This window comes from Neovison vison, chromosome X, assembly GCF_020171115.1.
Source record: "Neovison vison isolate M4711 chromosome X, ASM_NN_V1, whole genome shotgun sequence".
Taxonomy (NCBI): domain Eukaryota; kingdom Metazoa; phylum Chordata; class Mammalia; order Carnivora; family Mustelidae; genus Neogale; species Neogale vison.
In genome coordinates, this window is record NC_058105.1 from 26,546,266 (window position 1) to 26,563,411 (window position 17,146).

General features: G+C 40.0%; 1 protein-coding gene across 9 annotated transcripts in view; it reads left to right on the forward strand.

Moving 5' to 3' along the window:
- Positions 1-6,244: 6,244 nt before the first annotated feature.
- Positions 6,245-17,146, forward strand: part of THOC2 (THO complex 2) — a 116,849-nt gene continuing 105,947 nt past the window's right edge. For all 9 annotated transcript variants that reach the window (XM_044235339.1, XM_044235337.1, XM_044235341.1 and 6 more), the window contains exon 1: positions 6,245-6,345. In XM_044235339.1, coding sequence (XP_044091274.1) covers positions 6,275-6,345 — 71 coding nt within the window. In that variant the 5' untranslated portion in view covers positions 6,245-6,274. The remainder of the gene's footprint in view (positions 6,346-17,146) is intronic.

Sequence of the window (17,146 nt, forward strand, 5' to 3'; positions counted from 1 at the left end):
GGGTGCCTGGCTGGCTCAGTCTGTAGAAAATGTGCTTCTTGATCTCAGGTTTGTGAGTCTGAGTCCCACATTGGGTGTAGAGATTTCTTAAAAATAAAATCTAGGGGCACCTGGGTGGCTCAGTGGGTTAAGCTGCTGCCTTCGGCTCAGGTCATGATCTCAGGGTCCTGGGATCAAGTCCCGCATCGGGCTCTCTGCTCAGCTGGGAGCCTGCTTCCCTCTCTCTCTCTCTATCTCTCTCTACCAGCCTCTCCATCTACTTGTGATTTCTCTCTGTCAAATAAATAAATAAAATCTCTAAAAAAAAAAATCTAAAAAATCCCTGTCTTTAATTGTCCACTTTGAATATGTCATCTGTTTCCTGTCAGGAACCCAACTGATACAATTCTTAATATTTGTTTATATATACCTTCTCCCATTTTTGTAATCAGTCTTATTAGACTTTTGAACCAAGCAGTTTGGGGTTTTATTGATCTTTTGTATTGGACATTTTCTTTTTGTTTAGTATTTCTTATTTTGAAATATTCTTATTTCTGCTTTCTTTCATTTACTCTGTTACTGTTTTTGTAACTTTTTAAATTGGATGCTTAACTTTTTAATTTCCAACCTTGCTTCTTTCTTTCTTTTTAAATTTTTATTTATTTTTATTTTTTAACTTTTTAAAAGATTTTGTTTATTTATTTGACAGAGAGAGAGACAGAAGAACAGAAACACAAGCAGGGAGAGTAGGAGAGGGAGAAGCAGGCTCCCCACTGAGCAGTGAGAGTCCAATGCAGGGCTTGATCCCAGGACTATGGGATCATGACCTGAGCCAAAGGCAGATGCTTAACCGACAGAGCCACCCAAGTGTCCCAGCCTTACTTCTTTAATAATACTAAGTTTTAATGACATAAATTTCTTTCTAACTATGACTTGGGCTGCAACCCATAATTTTAAATTAGTTTTCTTTTTCTTAATTAGGCTCTATGCCCAAGGTGGGGCTTGAGCTCACAACCCCAAGATCAAGAGTCACTTCCTCAACTGACTGGTCCAGCCAAATGCCCCTATTAATTTTGATATGTAATAGTTTCATTATTGTTCTGTTCTAAGTATTTTCTAATTTTTAGTATGATTTTTTCTTTGATATATGATTTCAAAGTATATTTTAAAATTTCCAAACATAGATGTTTTCTTTATCTTCTTGTTACTGATTTCCACTTTAATTGCGATGTGGTCAGAAAATGTGAACTGTTTGAGACTGAGTCTTTGAAATTCATTGACATTTTTTTAACCTAGCATATGATTAGTTTTCATGAATGTTTCATGTGCTGGATCACTACTAAATGACATATTGTTTTTGTATGAATTAGGAAAATGTGCTCTTTCTTTCAGATAGATGTAACACCATACCTGAGCACATGGTTTAGCAAGTGGAGCTTTGGATGGATTTTGACCCCCACTTGTTGTCCCCTTGGCTAGGTGCTTTTGATATGTGAACAATCTGTACATGGTGACTTGTTCATGTGTTCTTGTAAAGAAAGTTTATTTTCTAGTTGCTAGGTACAGTGTTCTTTGTATATCTACTAGAACAAGCTAGTTCATTTGATGTTCAAATTTTCTTAATCTTTACTGATTTTTTTTGTCTGTGTCATCTATGAATTTATGAGAGAGATGAACTAAAAACTTATTGTGTTCATGGTTTGTCTATTTCTCCTTGTATTTCTGTTAATTTTTGTTTCATATAGTCAAAGCAGTTGAGTACATTCAAGGTTAGTATTATTACATTTTTCTGTTGAATTGAAACTTTTAAAAAAGATTTTGTTTATTTGACAGAAAGAGAGAGAAAGCAAGAGAGGGAACATAAGCGGGGGAGTGGGAGAGGGAGAAGCAGGCTTTCCCCTGAGCAGAGAACCTGATGGGGGGCTCGATCCGAGGACCCGGGGATCCTGACCCTGAACCAAAGGCAGATGCTTAATGACTAAGCCACCCAGACGCCCCTAAATTGAAATTTTTATCAGTATATTGTAGCCTTCTTTATTTAAAAAAATTTTTTAAAAAGATTTTATTTATTTATCTGTCAGGCAGAGAGAGAAGCAGGCTCCCCCTGAGCATGGAGCCAGACATGGAACTCTATCCCAGGACCCCAAGACCACAACCTGAGGCAAAGGCAGCGGCCTAACTGACTGAGCCACCCAGACGTCCCTTAAAATTATTTTTAAAAGATTTTATTTTTAAGTAATCTTACATCCAGCATGGGTCTTGAACTTACAACCCCAAGATCAAGAGTTCCTTGGGGCACCTGGGTGGCTCAGTGTGTTAAGCCACTGCCTTCGGCTCAGGTCATGATCTCAGGGTCCTGGGATTGAGTCCCTCATCCGGTTCTCTGCTCAGCAGGGAGCCTGCTTCCCTTCCTCTCTCTCTGCCTGCCTCTCTGTCTACTTGTGATCTCTCTCTGTCAAATAAATAAATAAAAATTAAAAAAAAAGAGTTCCATGCTCTACCAACTGAGCCTTATAACTTTCTTTAAATCTAGTAATTATTTTTCCTTTGAAGTCTGTTTTGTGTGATATTAATCTAGCTATAACAGCTTATTTTTAGTTGATCATACTATTTGCCTCTGTATTTTTTCCATCATTTTTACTTTCAAGCTTATTGTGTGTGTGTGTGTGTGTGTGTGTGTGTGTGTTTTGGGGGTATCTCTTAAAAATAGCTAGACTTTGTTTTTAAAGATTTTATTTATTTATTTGACAGAGAGAGTGTGAAAGATCACAAGCCGGCAGGCAGAGAGAGAGGGGGGAAGCAGGCTCCCTGCCAAGCAGAGAGCCCAAGGCTGGGCTTGATCCCAGGATCACGAGCTGAGCTGAAGGCAGAGGCTTAACCCTCTGAGCCACCCAGGCACCCTATAGCTAGACTTCTTTAAATCCAGACTGATAATCTTTACTTTTAACTGGAGCATTTGGTTCATTTACATTTTATGCAATTATTGATATATTTAAGTTTAAATCTACCATCTTCCTCTATTCTCTTTGTCCCACTTTTCCAAAAAGTTTTTCCTTCTTTCTTGCCTTTTTTGGATTGGTTGATTTTTTTCTCTTTCTCTCTTTTAATTTTCCCCCTTTTGGTAGTTTGGAAGAGATAGAATATCCTTTTATGCTAGTGGTTATCCTAGAAAATTTAATATGTATATTTAACATAATTAAGTCTTTAGTTAATAGAAATCCATTACCAATACTCAGCATTCTAGGACACAATTCAACAAAGGGTACAGTTTTTTGCATTCATTCTTCGATTATTTTATTTACTTTTTCTTGTTTTTCTTGACTTTACAGTAACCTACTCCATGCATCAGACTATCAACATTGAAACTACCCAATCCCTAGCCTTCATCACAGACCTTAGTCTCTGCCTAGTCCATTGGTACCTGGGAGCCAGTGAGATCACCCGGGAACAGTACTCACAGCTGCTGAGATAATACTAGACTCTGATAGCAAAGAACAGGCAAGCCACCAGCAAAGATGCAGAAGATATGATAGCTTTGCAGTCTTATAGAGTGAAAAGACAATTAGTTCTGAGGAATTCCTAAAGGAGTCATCATAACATGTAAAAATAGTTCTGCAGGCTCTGGGAGAAGGGAAAATCAAAGCTTCAAAGGGCATCACTTCAGTCAAGTCATACCACATTTGTGGCATACTGAGTAGTATGCATACTGTGCACAGTTCAGTATTTGGAAGGAAAAATCACTGTGATAAAGTGGCAAGGTAAACTAGAATACAGCAGCATATTGTCAGTGGCTTTCAACAGGGGGGTTATTTTGTACTGCAGGAGACATTTTGCAATGTCTGGAGAGACTTTCAGTAACAACTTGTGTTTTGGGGAGGGGAAGTTCTTCAATACACAGGATCCTCCTTGTCCTCTGTAAAGAATTACCTGGATTCAAATGTGGAAGTGCCCACTGCCATCTGTTGTACAGTGAAGTATACATAAGCAGTAGAATAGTGTTTGTTGTATTACAGAAACTATCCTGTAATAATGATTTCACGTTTCTTTAAGTGAGAATGATGGTACAGCAAAGATTCACTATATCTTTTTGTTGACACTTGAAAAATCCGTAGTAATGAAAAATTAAAAGATCAGTGGGCACTTGTCTCTCTGAACCTCTTTGAAATGGCAAAGGGTTTTTATGAGATGTCATTGAAACTAAGCAGTGTGTATTTTCTAATTAATGGTTCTAGGATTTCAAAACCAGACAGGATGTTAGGAGACTAGATATAGCTGATGAAAAACAATCATGAACAATGTAGTATTTCTTCAGAACTTATTCTGAATACAGTCTTTCTCTCCAACAGCTTTTCAGTGCAAACGAACCTGGTGCTTTTGGTGAAAATTACCAAATTTAGAAGATACTAGTTCTTAAAAAAAAAGATTTTATTTATTTATTTATTTGACAGAGATAGACACAGCAAGAGAGGGAGCACAAACAGGGGGAGTGAGAGAGGGAGAATCAGGCTTCCTGCTGAGCCGGGAGCCTGATGCGGGCTGGATTCCAGGACCCTGGGATCAGGATGTGAGCCCAAGGCAGACACTTAACGAATGAGCCACCCAGGGACCCCAAGAAATACTAGATCTAAAGTTTATACCTAAATATATGTGTGGTAGGATTTCTTTCTTTGGTTTGCCTACATTTTCTAAAATTTCTACCAAACACTTATTTTTAAAACTTTTTTGTTTTGTAAAGCTGCACAAATTAAGCAAAGAATCCTTGCATGTCCTTCACTTATACTCCTAAAATGTTAATATTATGCATTTGCTTATTCATCCTGTGGCTTTCTTCTGAGGTATTTTAGAGTAAGTTGCAACGTAATGACCGATTATCTCTAAATATTCCAGAGAGTATTTTCTTTTTTAAGATTTTATTTATTCATTTGAGAGAGATACAGAGAGAAGGAGAGAGAGAGAGAACACAAGCAGGGGGAGAGGCAGAGAGAGAGGGAGAAGCAGACTCCCCACGGAGCTCAGAGCCCGACATGGGGCTGGATCCCAGGACCTGGGCATCATGACCTCAGCGGAAGGCAGACGCTCAAAACTCTGAGCCACCCAGGCGCCCCTCCAGCCAGTATTTTCTTAAACAAGGACTTTCACATTAACCATAGCACAAACATAAAAATCAAGAAATTTACATTGATACCGTATTATTAATCTATAGATACTCAAATTTTGTCAGCTGCCCCAGTAATACCCTTTTTAGCAAAAGAAAAATGTTCTTTTTCTGGCTGGGGATCAGTTGTCATGTCTGTTTCTATTAATCCGGAGGAGTTCCTCAATGTCTTTGTCTTTAGTGACTTTGATGATTTTAAAGAGCGAAAGCCAGTAATTTTGTAGACTGTCCCTCTATGGGTTTGTTTGATGTTCCCTCGTGATTAAATTCAGGTTATGCGAATTTTGGGGTCATGATTGCTACAAAATTGGTCAGTGTTTTTCTTAGCACCTTATCAGTAGGCACATGATGTCCATTTTTGGGCGTGCTGATTTTCATCATAATTAGGACGGTGTCTGCCATGTTTTCCCACTGTAGTTTTTATTTCGCCTTTGAAATCTTAGTATCTTGTCGGGAGATGCTTTGAGACTCTGTAATGTAAACAAGTTGTTTCTTATGGTAATTGCGCCCCCTAGTTTTGTCTAAGGTTACAAAGACAGAGGCCGATTACAGTAGGGTGTCAGCGCTGGTGGCTGCAAGTGTTTCCAAGGGTCAGTTTCTGCCGGTATCCTTTGTATTAGCATGTCTAGCACATAGTAAACAGCTGCTTCTTTCCTGATTAATTTCTTTTATCTCAGCAGTTAGTTGGGTGTATTGTAATTGATCTGCTCATGTTTTTCTTTCTCACAGACTGTGAGCTCGTTGAGGGTAGGCACAATGGCTTATTGCTTCTCTGTCGCCACTGTCTAGCACATACTAGGGGCTTCAAAAGTACATGTTCGAATTATTGGCCTGGAGTAGATACTACGGAAGAAGATAAGGGCTATGAGTCGGCCAGGGATGGCATTTTTCCTGTTCTAAAGGGAAGCTAGGGCAAGGGTAGTAGAGGGCGCGGCCGGCGTAGTTACTCTGCAAAGGAACCCATGGGTCTCAGCCACCTGGTTGGAGGCAATGCCTCGGGTTTCCGCGGGTGGGGAGGAAAGTGGGGCGGGAAATCGAAAACCGAACTCGCAGCTCCCGGCATTCCCCGTGGGCGGTGCTCCCCTTTGACCCCTCGCTCGCGTGCTACACATCCGGGCCTCTGCTACTAGTGAGGGGAAGATGGCGGCCGCAACTGTGGTGGTTCCCGTAGAGTGGATAAAGAACTGGGAGAAATCAGGGAGAGGCGAATTGTGAGTGTCCGGGCTGGAGGCGCGCTCACGGCCGGGCCGGGCTCGGTCGTCAGCCGTGCTCTCCCAAGTGGGGAGAGGTTGTGGGGGGAAGATGTGCCCCCTCCCCCATCCGGGCGGCGGGTGTGGAGGGTTGGTTAGGAGTTTCGAACTCGGGGAGGAGAGGTGCTGGTAACCGTCGCCGACCTCCTTCCTTTTCTGGCCTCTTTGAAATCCCCGTTGCCCTCCGTAGGCTGTCTTCTTTTAGTCTCTTAACAGAACTCCCGTTTCGCCCCTGCGGGTCTCCGCGCTCCCGCTCCGTCTCTTTTTGTCCCCCTCTTCGCTTGAGCTCACTTGGCTCCTTTCTCTTTACGGGGCCGCGCCGGTGGGGGGGGGCGGTTCGGACTTTCCATCTTTCTGTCCCATTTCTTCACTCTGCACCCGTTCGACTCTGCAGTTTGGAGCCCGTAGCCTCCTTTGCCCGAAGTCGGAGGAGGGCAAACCGTCCCGATTCCTTCCCCTCTTCTCTGCCCGCCGCGGCGATGCCCGGGGCGTCGCGAAGAGCCCCTCTTGGCACCTCTCTTCCTCCCTGGGAGCGGTCTTTCGGATTGTCCCGGCCTCGCGCGGCGCCACTAGCCGTGGGAGAAGTGTAGCTCGATTGCCGCTTTTCCCGAAGACCTACCGGCATTTCTTTGCTCAGTCTTTTCACTTCAGAGCCATTTCGGGTTTGATTCAACTTTCGTCATTAAATGTTTCCTAAACCCCATTTTGTCCTGGGACTGCAACTAATTTTGGCAACTCTCCAAGGTTCTCGAGTACCTGGAATAACGCGTTTCCTTTAGTCATAAAACTTGTTTTTTTCCCCCGGTAATACAGAAAACATTCATTTGCCATACCCGCGGTTTCCTCGCCCAAAATTTCAGTTCGCGCTCTCTCGGAAAGAAAGAAATCGTTTAAGCAGTAAAACCCTGGATTCAAAAACAAATAATTTATTTTTAATTTCTTAATCTGAATCGCTTTATTAGCTAAAGTTCGACAGTGTATGAGATTAACTCTCGTTAGCCATTTTTGCGGTCGTCACCCCCCTCCCCCCCCCGCGTCAGTTTACGGTTGCTGGTGCGAAAGATAACGAATCTTTGGAACTTCGTTACTTCGAACGAAACCCGGGGAATGCGTTGCCCGATCTTGCGCGTGTAATATTGCCAGCCTGTATGGCCTCCTTCTCCTCCCCCCCGCCTCCCCCGCTCGCCGCGCACTCGCACTGCTTTACGAAGTCTTAACTGTGTGAGCTCTAGAATTTTATTTCCTGGGTAAGCGGCGGTCTTAGCCACTTAACTAGCTGAGTGACCTTGGGTAAGTTCCTTAACCACTTTGACCGTTTCCCCTTGAGTAAATTGGGATTAATAAGTACTCTACTCAAAGGATTGTTGTGAAGACTAAATAATGACTGTAAAGCACTTGGCTTATAGTAAGTGCTCAAGTGATAGCTATTAAAAGTAATATTATTATTCCAATCTTTAGATATTTAAACTTCTCTGGACAGCTCTTGCTCTTAAAGTCTGTACCACTCAGGTTAGCAATTAATTGGTCTTTGACTCTTTCTCCTGCTTACTCTTGTACTCGTAACGAATTGAGAGACCGTTGAAGAGTGGGGACTGTGTTTCATATTTATTTTGGTTAAACCCTCCCGCCCCTGCCCCCTACCCCTGCCCCCCACCCCCCCACGCCCCTCGGTGCCCCTGCCTCTCACCCCTTCTTCCTCTCCCCCTAACTTTTCTAGCATATGCTTAGAGTGAGTGCTTATTTGTTTATTAAGTGAGAAGTCTGTTCGATAAACATTTTTAACTGTTAGGAACGTTTTCCAGATCCTTGTACATGCTGTTTAACAAGTAGCTATTAAGTTCCTTGTGTACAGGGAAGGCAGGATGGGAGGTTACCTAACCAAACCATCCTTTTCATCTATATTAGGTTAGGATAACCTCCCCACACTGATAAATCAGTTCATTGTTTTCTTTACATACGTAGTTGTTTAGGGCTTGTCATCTTTGTAGATTGCTCAGATTCCTCCTTCCAGCTGTTTTTGACAGTTTTACTATTATTACTTTCACCTTAGAATGAGGGGTATTAGGGCTAGGAGGTGAAATTCTGCTTGACTTAACCAGTAGTGGTTGGAGAAAAATAGTGATGTAGGAGGTTGAAATACCTTGTCAAAATGAGATTTTTGGATTCACTTTATGTATATTTGCATGATCCATACTACCCATATTGTTCCTGAAGAGCTTTTTCAATACTGTTGCTAGAGCTTATTCGTATGTAGTTACTCCATGGCTTGAGGAATGTAGTTTGAAATATAGATCCACATCAGTGTAGTCATTTTTATAATTGTATTCTGTTATGTGAAGAGAGCATAAAGTATTAGTTTCATGCCATAATGAAATATTTTAAATAGGTAAACACGTCACCATCCAGTACTTAGGCTTCATTTGCCTGACCTCTTTCCCCTCTTTCAAAACTTTTTGCATATAGTCTAACTTCAGAGTTCTTGTATCTAGCATTTTGATCTTTTTAGAATGGATGGTGTTGTAAATATATTACGAAAAATCCTTTGTTTGAGAACAGAGCCTCTTAAATATAAACCAGCAATTAGAAATGTTAAAAACAAAGCTAACATGCCAACAAATTATTAGTGAATCCATTTATAGATTTAGCTTTTAGAATATGACCAATATTTAAAATAATATCTTGGGTGGATTTTCAGTTTTTAAATGAGATAAATTAGCAGATGAGATTTAACTTGACTGAAAATTACCATTTTAAGAAAAATGCATGATGTATTTCATGAGGTTTTTAGTTCATTTCTTGTCTCTCACTTCTTACCAGTGTATTTTGGGAGTTGTAGTCAACCTCAGCCATATAGTGTTAAAGCAACACATGAGATATATGGGGCATTTAGTAACTTACAGAGGGGGCAGTGTCTTAATTGTGCCTCATGAAAAGCAACTGTATTAAGATGGAAAGTCTTGGCTTTGAAGAATAAGCTTTGTTTGGTAATTATGGGGACAAGAAAAAACTCCATTTTGTTTGTCTAAATGGTCAGTCACATACCTAGCTAACCTATTTCCAGAGATACTCATTATGTTTTTAATGATAAATTATAGAACTTTTTTTTTAAAGATTTTATTTATTTATGAGAGAGGGAGCACAGGCAGACAGAACGGCAGGCAGAGGCAGAGGGAGAAGCAGGCTCCCTGCTGAGCAAGGAGCCCGATGTGGGACTCGATCCCAGGACGCCGGGATCATGACCTGAGCCGAAGGCAGCTGCTCAACCAACTGAGCCACCCAGGCGTCCCAAATTATAGAACTTTTAAAGTGATCTTTCCCCATAGATACCAAAAGGACAAAGGAGGACTACCAAAACATAATTATTAAGCATCTTTCTTAGTAACATTTAGATCTGTTCTTACAAGTTTCATATCTAAATGCAAACTTAAGAATTCTACCACATATGAAAGATAAGGATTTAATTACTTGAATTTTGGAATTGGAGTTTGTTTCTTGACAACTTCATATTAGCATAGGACTTGCCATGATTATGCTAATAAACTTGCATGTTACTGGTAGATCCAGTGTGAGTTTTGTTTTTAGTAGAAAATACTAACACAGTGAACTCAGCATTTCTGTGTGTCACAAGCATCCTTAATGGAGGATTTATGTTCCAAGGTTTTAATCTGAAGATGTTAGCCTCATGTCCATACTTGGTCTAATTTTGAAATATTTATATTTGTTGAATATTATCTGTTTGTCCAAAGAACTTAATTTAAAAATTTACATATCAATTAGAAGTTTCTGTTAGATCTCACCTTATAAGTTATTGGTAGTTATAATAAGCTTTTAAAATTTAATTGCCAGATGTTTTGATTCTTTTTCTTCTGCTGCTACTAAATGATTTTAAGTCTTCCAGAACTTACCTAAGTGCACTTGGACATTCATTAAATGCTGTCTGACCTGAATTTTTTAGAGGGAGGTAGGAGGAGGGAGTTTATGGCAAATAACCATTCAAAGAGTTGTCTTGGTAGTTGAGTCTTTTTTTTTTTCTTCATAAGATGCTCTGAATTCAGCTGAAGTTTTATCTGAAGCCTTTTCTTCATATTTTAGTTTTTGTTGGCATTTATTTTTTCATTTTAACCTGTATTCACAAATTAAGAATAAGACTTGGTCCTTTTTCCTGGTAAGAGAAATGCATTTTTCAAAAAAAATGTTGTAGCAATATCAGGAGATTTTCTAGGCTATTGCTTTCTTTGTTAGAAAAATTAAATTATTCTCCAGTGGTTAAATATTAAGGTAGAGAGAGCGCTATTAATGTACTCATGTGCAGGAACCTTTGTTCTTTTTTTTTTTTTTAACATTTCCTGTTCCCTTTCCTCCTCTTAAGTGAATATTTTCATCTTTATAAATACATGTTTCAAGATAAAACTGCATGCCCAGTATTTCATTTTTGTGTTATATTTCTGTTCTGATAATGATAATATAGGTAGTACTTGGCTTCACCAAATTTAACCTTTTTTGGTGTTTTGCTTTTTTTTTTTTTCAAAGATTTTATTTATTTATTTGACAGAGAGAGATCACAAGTAGGCAGAGAGGCAGGCAGAGAGAGAGAGGAGGAAGCAGGCTCCCCGCTGAGCAGAGAGCCCGATGTGGGACTCGATCCCAGGACCCTGAGATCATGACCTGAGCCGAAGGCAGCGGCTTAACCCACTGAGCCACCCAGGCGCCCCTTGCTTTTAAGAATTAATTGAAGCACAGATTGACATCAGTGTTTCATATGTGAAGCCAACTTTGAGATGTTGCCCATAATCAAGTAGCTCAGGTTTGTGCTGTTTCCCTTTATACTGGAAAATGGGTTCAAGTAAGGTGGAAACCTAAATACTCAAGAACTATTCACAAAATACTTGAGTCCTTGGAAGAATTTAAGACATTTCAGTTTAAGGTTCACAGATCTTTGACGGAATGTAGATTATGTCTTTGTTCTCAGGGACCTGAGACAGCATCTCCATAATAGCACCAAATTGTTTTAAAAGTGGAAAAACCGGCAAACTCAATTATTTGGAAGTTATGAGAGGAATAAAATAATCATTTAGATTGAGGCAGAATATTTGATTATTTTTTAAGCCATATTAAAATGGGCAGCTGCTGGTGGTAGTTTTGTTTTTTTCTTCCTTTGTAATTCAGGATAGAGTACTAAAACTGTTTAAGTGGTGTGGTAAGACAAGCAGCATTCAGAAACAGAATTTATGTGTGTGTTTTTTAAAAGATTTTATTTACTTATTTGAGAGCACAAGCAGTGGGGAGCGGGAGTGGGAGTGGGAGCAGGAGAGGGAGAAGCAGGCTCCTTGCTGAGCAGAGGTGGGGTGGGGGTGGGAGGGGCCCTATGTGAGACTCAGTGCTTGTGGAGCTCAATTTCAGGACCCTGGGATCATGACCTGAGAGAGAGGCAGACGTTTAACTGACTGAGCCACCCAGAATTGCTTGATTTTATTTTTTAAATTTTTATTTGAGAGAGAGAATGAGAGAAAGAGAGAGCATGAGAAGAGGGAGGGTCAGAGAGAGGGTCAAAGGGAGAAGCAGAATCCCTGCCAAGCAGGGAGCCCAATGCGGGACTCCAGGATCATGACCTGAGCAGTCGCTTAAGCAGCTGAGCCACCCAGGTGCCCCAGAATTGTTTTTTTTTTAAAAAAGAATTTATTTATTTATTTGACAGAGAGCGATCACAAGAAGGCAGAGAGGCAGGCAGAGAGAGAGAGGAGGAAGCAGGCTCCCCGCTGAGCAGAGAGCCCGATGCAGGACTTGATCCCAGGATCCTGGGACCATGACCTGAGCCCAAGGCAGTGGCTTAAACCAGTGAGCCACCCAGGCGCCCCCCAGAATTGTTTTTTTAAGGATACTTTATGATTGATCTTCTGTTAGTGAATTACTTAGGGAGAAGAGCTTGGGCATATCTACTGATTGGAGAAAGTCTTAGCAATTGGTTTAGTTTCCTCCTATAACTGGGGAAGAACTCTTTTGTACTAGGGAAATAAAAGTATCTTATGCAGGTGAATTGCCCTATTGTAATAAACCATCCATGATTCCTTTCACAATTTGAGCTAATCCTTGAGATGCTAATGAATAGTTCATGATGACGTTATCACCTACATTCCAGTGAGTATGTTTGTGGCCTTGTGACCGACAAAATGGAATTATGTTTCAATTATTTCTTAAAATTATTTAACAATGGCTATACCATTAGATTAGGTGGGATGAGGTGGGAACACTGACATTCTCTCCTCTCCACTGGAATTATTGTGAAAGACATGCTTTAAGCTTATTAAAACAAATTGAAAATGAAGCTGTTGAAAATGTGAATAAGCAATTTGTTCACCTTAAGAAGGAATAATTGACTTTTCTTTTAGTAGCCTGGATACAAAGGGAAAGATGAGTTACTTGATTCCATTCCATTCTTCTGTCAAAAACCATTGTTTCCTACTACTACTACTAACTTTCTTTTTTTTTAATTATTTATTTAACAGACAGAGATCACAAGCAGGCAGAGAGGCAGACAGAGAGAGAGGAAAGGAAGCAGGCTCCCTGCCGAGCAGAGAGCCCGATGTGGGGCTCGATCCCAGGACTCTGGGATCATGACCTGAGCTGAAGGCAGAGGCTTCAACCCACTGAGCCACCCAGGCGCCCCCCTACTACTACTTTCTAAAGGGAATTGAACCTTTGGGGGACAGTGAGAACCACAAGGAATTGTTTTAATACTTTATAACAGATATGAAAGTGATCTTGATATACCTTTTTTTTTTTAAAGATTTTACTTATTTATGTAAGTGAGAGAGAGAATGAGAGTGCCCAAGCAGGGGAAGCTGCAGAGGGAGAGGGAGAAGCAGGGTTCCTGAACCCAGCATGGGGTTGGATCCCAGGACCTCAGGATCACGACCTGAGCCAAAGGCAAGCACCTAACTGATAGAGCCACCCCGGCATCCCAACTTTCTTTCTTTCTTTTTTTTTTTTAAAGATTTTCTTTCTTTATTTGACAGACAGAGATCACAAGCAGGCAGAGAGGTGGTGGGGGGGCAGGGGGGAGCGGGGAAGCAGGCTGGATCCCAGGAGCTTGGGATCATGACCTGAGCAGAAGGCAGAGGCTTTAACCCACTGAATCACCCAGGCACCCCATCAGCTTTCTTAAATATTTACTCTTTAACAAAAAAGAGCTAGATGGTAGATATTTTTGGGTTACATTTTCTGATGCTAGTCTGAAGCAGATATTTCTGTGTTGCTTGTTGGAAGGAAGATTGATTTTGTTTTATATTTCAGATAAGTTTGTGGTAGGTTTAACATTTTGAGAAATTAAAAAGCTTAACCACTGTTCTTAACATATTGGAAGGCTTGTCTTGTTCTTCAGGAAAATAGTTGAAAGTACTTGGGGTCAAAGCCTTAAATCAGTTTATTTTACCGTTTATAATGTGTTCTCTGAAAATTCTTCTCTTTGTTTTTTTAGTAGATGTTGGTTAAGAAACTAATAACTAAATGAGATTTTCAAACTATGCAGATTTAATTAGTCTCTATTGGCAAGGCCTTTTTAGTCTTTGAAGATAATTTTGTGAGACCTACATGTGAATTGTTGACCAAGAAAAGTTTACTTTATTGACTTTAACAGCCTTAACTCTGCTCATCATGATGATGGAGTATTGAAATAATCAAAAGACAGAGTGGCGAGCTGCAACAGCATAGATAATCTGTAAAGTAGATCATCTCTCTGTGGGTGATTGTAATGTGGCATATTTCCCTTTAGGTGTGATATAGAGTGATATTCTAGAAGTCCTAAAAATTATTTTACTGACTATAGAAAACGATTGCTAGGGGCACCTGGGTGGCTCAGTGGGTTAAGCCACTGCCTTCGGCTCAGGTCATGATCTCGGGGTCCTGGGATCGAGTCCCCCATCGGGCTCTCTGCTCAGCAGGGAGCCTGCTTCCTCCTCTCTCTCTCTCTCTCTGCCTGCCTCTCTGCCTACTTGTGATCTCTCTCTGTCAAATAAATAAATAAAATCTTGAAAAAAAAAAGATTGCTAGACATAAAGTAAAAAACACACATTCACTGGTTTTCTTTTTTGTTAGAGCCTTGTGCAACCTGTAATAAGAATATTTCTTCTTGTAAATTGTGCCATTAAAACAACGTAGAAAATTGTGTAAAACTTAAATGTAGAGCTTAAAGAATCAGTGTAATATGCACACCCATGTAACTCATACCCAGGTCAAGACAACTGCCTTTCCAGATTGCACACTTTTTGGTTTTTCTCATCCTTGTTTTTATTTACAGTTTTAACTATAAGCTCAAGTTTGTTCTTGAATATCCTATAAGTGGAATCACAGAGGGTGTATTCTCTTGTATCTGGCTGCTTTTGCTCAACATTATGTCTTTAGGATCCATTGATATTTTTGCAAGTATTTGCCATTCTTTGATTTTCATAGTTACAAGATGCTCCATTGCATAACTCTACCACAGTTTTTTAAAAATTTCTTATGCTATTGATAAATAATTTTGCTGTTTTGAAATTTCAGCTATTACCAACAGCGCCAATAGAAACAAGTATCTTGGTGTACATAAGCATGTGCTTTTATGGGATATATACTGAAGTGTAGAAAATTGCTGGGCTCTGGATTGTGACTAACTTTAACCTTCCTGTAAACTGTGAAACTGTTTCAAAGTATACTTCCAACAGCAGGTGTATGAGAGTTCACCTTGTTTCACATCCTCGCTAATATTTAATATCATCAGACTTCAAAGATTTTATTTATTTGTCAGAGAGCACAAGCATGGGGAGTGCAAGCAGAGGGAGAAGCAGGCTCCCTGCCTAGCAAGGAGCCTGCTGTGAGACTCAGTCCCAGGACCCTGGGATCATGACCTGAGCCACCCAGATGTCCCCATGGGCATTTTTTTAATGGTTACTGGCCATTTGGATTTTTGATTTCTTGTGAAAGCCTTTATATTTTTTCTCCCATTTTTCTACTGGATTGTTTGCATTTCTTTCGTTGATTTGTAGGAGTTCTTTATAGAGTCTGCATTTGTGTGCTTTGTGGGTCATACTGTATATGTGGTAGATATCTTTTGTTACTCTTTGGCTTGCATTTCCACTCTTAAAATGGTAATTTTTGATGAACAGAAGTTACTTATTTTAATGTCAAATTTATTGATATTTTGCTTTATCATTAGTAGTTTTTTTTTGTGTTAAAGCAGTTTTTTCCCTATTCTAAGGCAAATGAACTTATACTATGATCTTCTGGAGGTGTATTATTTTGCTTTTCATTTCTAAGCCTTACCTAAATGGAGTTGATTTTTATGTTTGCTATGAAGTAGGGTTTGTAGTATATTGTTGTGGACGATGTATATGAAGAAAATCCAGCCTCACACAGATAAATAGTTGGCAAAAGGAGGAGAATTTTAATAGTCTTTTCAGATAATTGTAGTTTTTCTTTTTTGGTATCATGTCAAAATTTGTTAAGTGGTAGTTTTAAAAAAAAGATTTTATTTATTTTTTTGACAGATCACAAGTAGGCAGAGAGGCAGGCAGAGGTGGGGGGGGGAGGAAGGCCCCCTGCTGAGCAGAGAGCCCCATGTAGGGCTTGATCCCAGGACCCTGAGATCATGACCTGTGCCAAAAGCAGAGGTTTAACCCTCTGAGCCGCCCAGGCACCCCAAGTGGTAGTTTCTTAATGGCTTATTGCAAGGCTAAATCTGAAACCACATCAGTGAACTTTTTGTACTTTGTTGAATTAAAATGCATTTGTCTTTTACTTGAAATCTTTTACCCCTCCATTATTTTGCAACATCATGCATTGGTCAGTTGGAAGATACTGGTTTACTGAATGATGAGCTCTTCCAAATATTGACAACAGCACATTGTATTAAATTTAAAAAACTCCACATTCTTTAGTATCATCGCTGAACTAATCAGGAAAGTTTTTTTTAAAAGATTTTATTTATTTATTTGACAGACAGAGATTACGAGTAGGCAGAGAGGCAGGCAGGGGAGGTGGGGAAGCTGGCTCCCTGCTGAGCAGAGAGCGGGATGTGGATGTGGGGCTCTATTCCAGGGCCCTGGGATCATGACCTGAGCTGAAGGCAGAGGCTTTAACCCACTGAGCCACCCAGGTGCCCCGTAATCTGGAAGGTTTTTATGAATTGGAAACTAGTCAAGTCCGTGGTGGCAGCTATAAGTTTTTCAGTATTTGGATTTTTGTTTGAAACCTCACATTTTATCATTGGCAACAAATACGCTCAGTTGTTTTCCTTGAAGTGACTGGCTCAGTTGGTTCATTTTTGAGAAAACGCCTGCCAAAGACTTAAGTCTGAATAACTATTGTTTGTCAGTTGTTCTTTCAAGTAAAAATGGCATTTTGTGGAAAAAGCAGCTAGTTCAGCTCACAATTTAAACAGTTGCTTAAGTGATTTTCCTGGAGACAACTCTAATATTTTGGTGTGTGGCAGAAATGGCTTTATGTGTACCTTCCATTTTGTCACATGTACCTTCCATTAATGTCTCATTAAAATACGTGTTCTTTGAAAAAAAGACATGTTCTCAGGGCTCAGGATTTAATTAAGTTAATATTTTTAACTACTTCATCAAGCACATTTCTTATTGTAGATAAAAACACATAACAAGATCAGCCTTAACAAATTTTTAAGTGAATAGTACCCTATTGTTAAAGATAAGCAAAATCTTGTACAATACATCTCTGGATCTTTTCCGTCTTGTTTTATACCCATTGACTAGCAGCTCCCCATTTC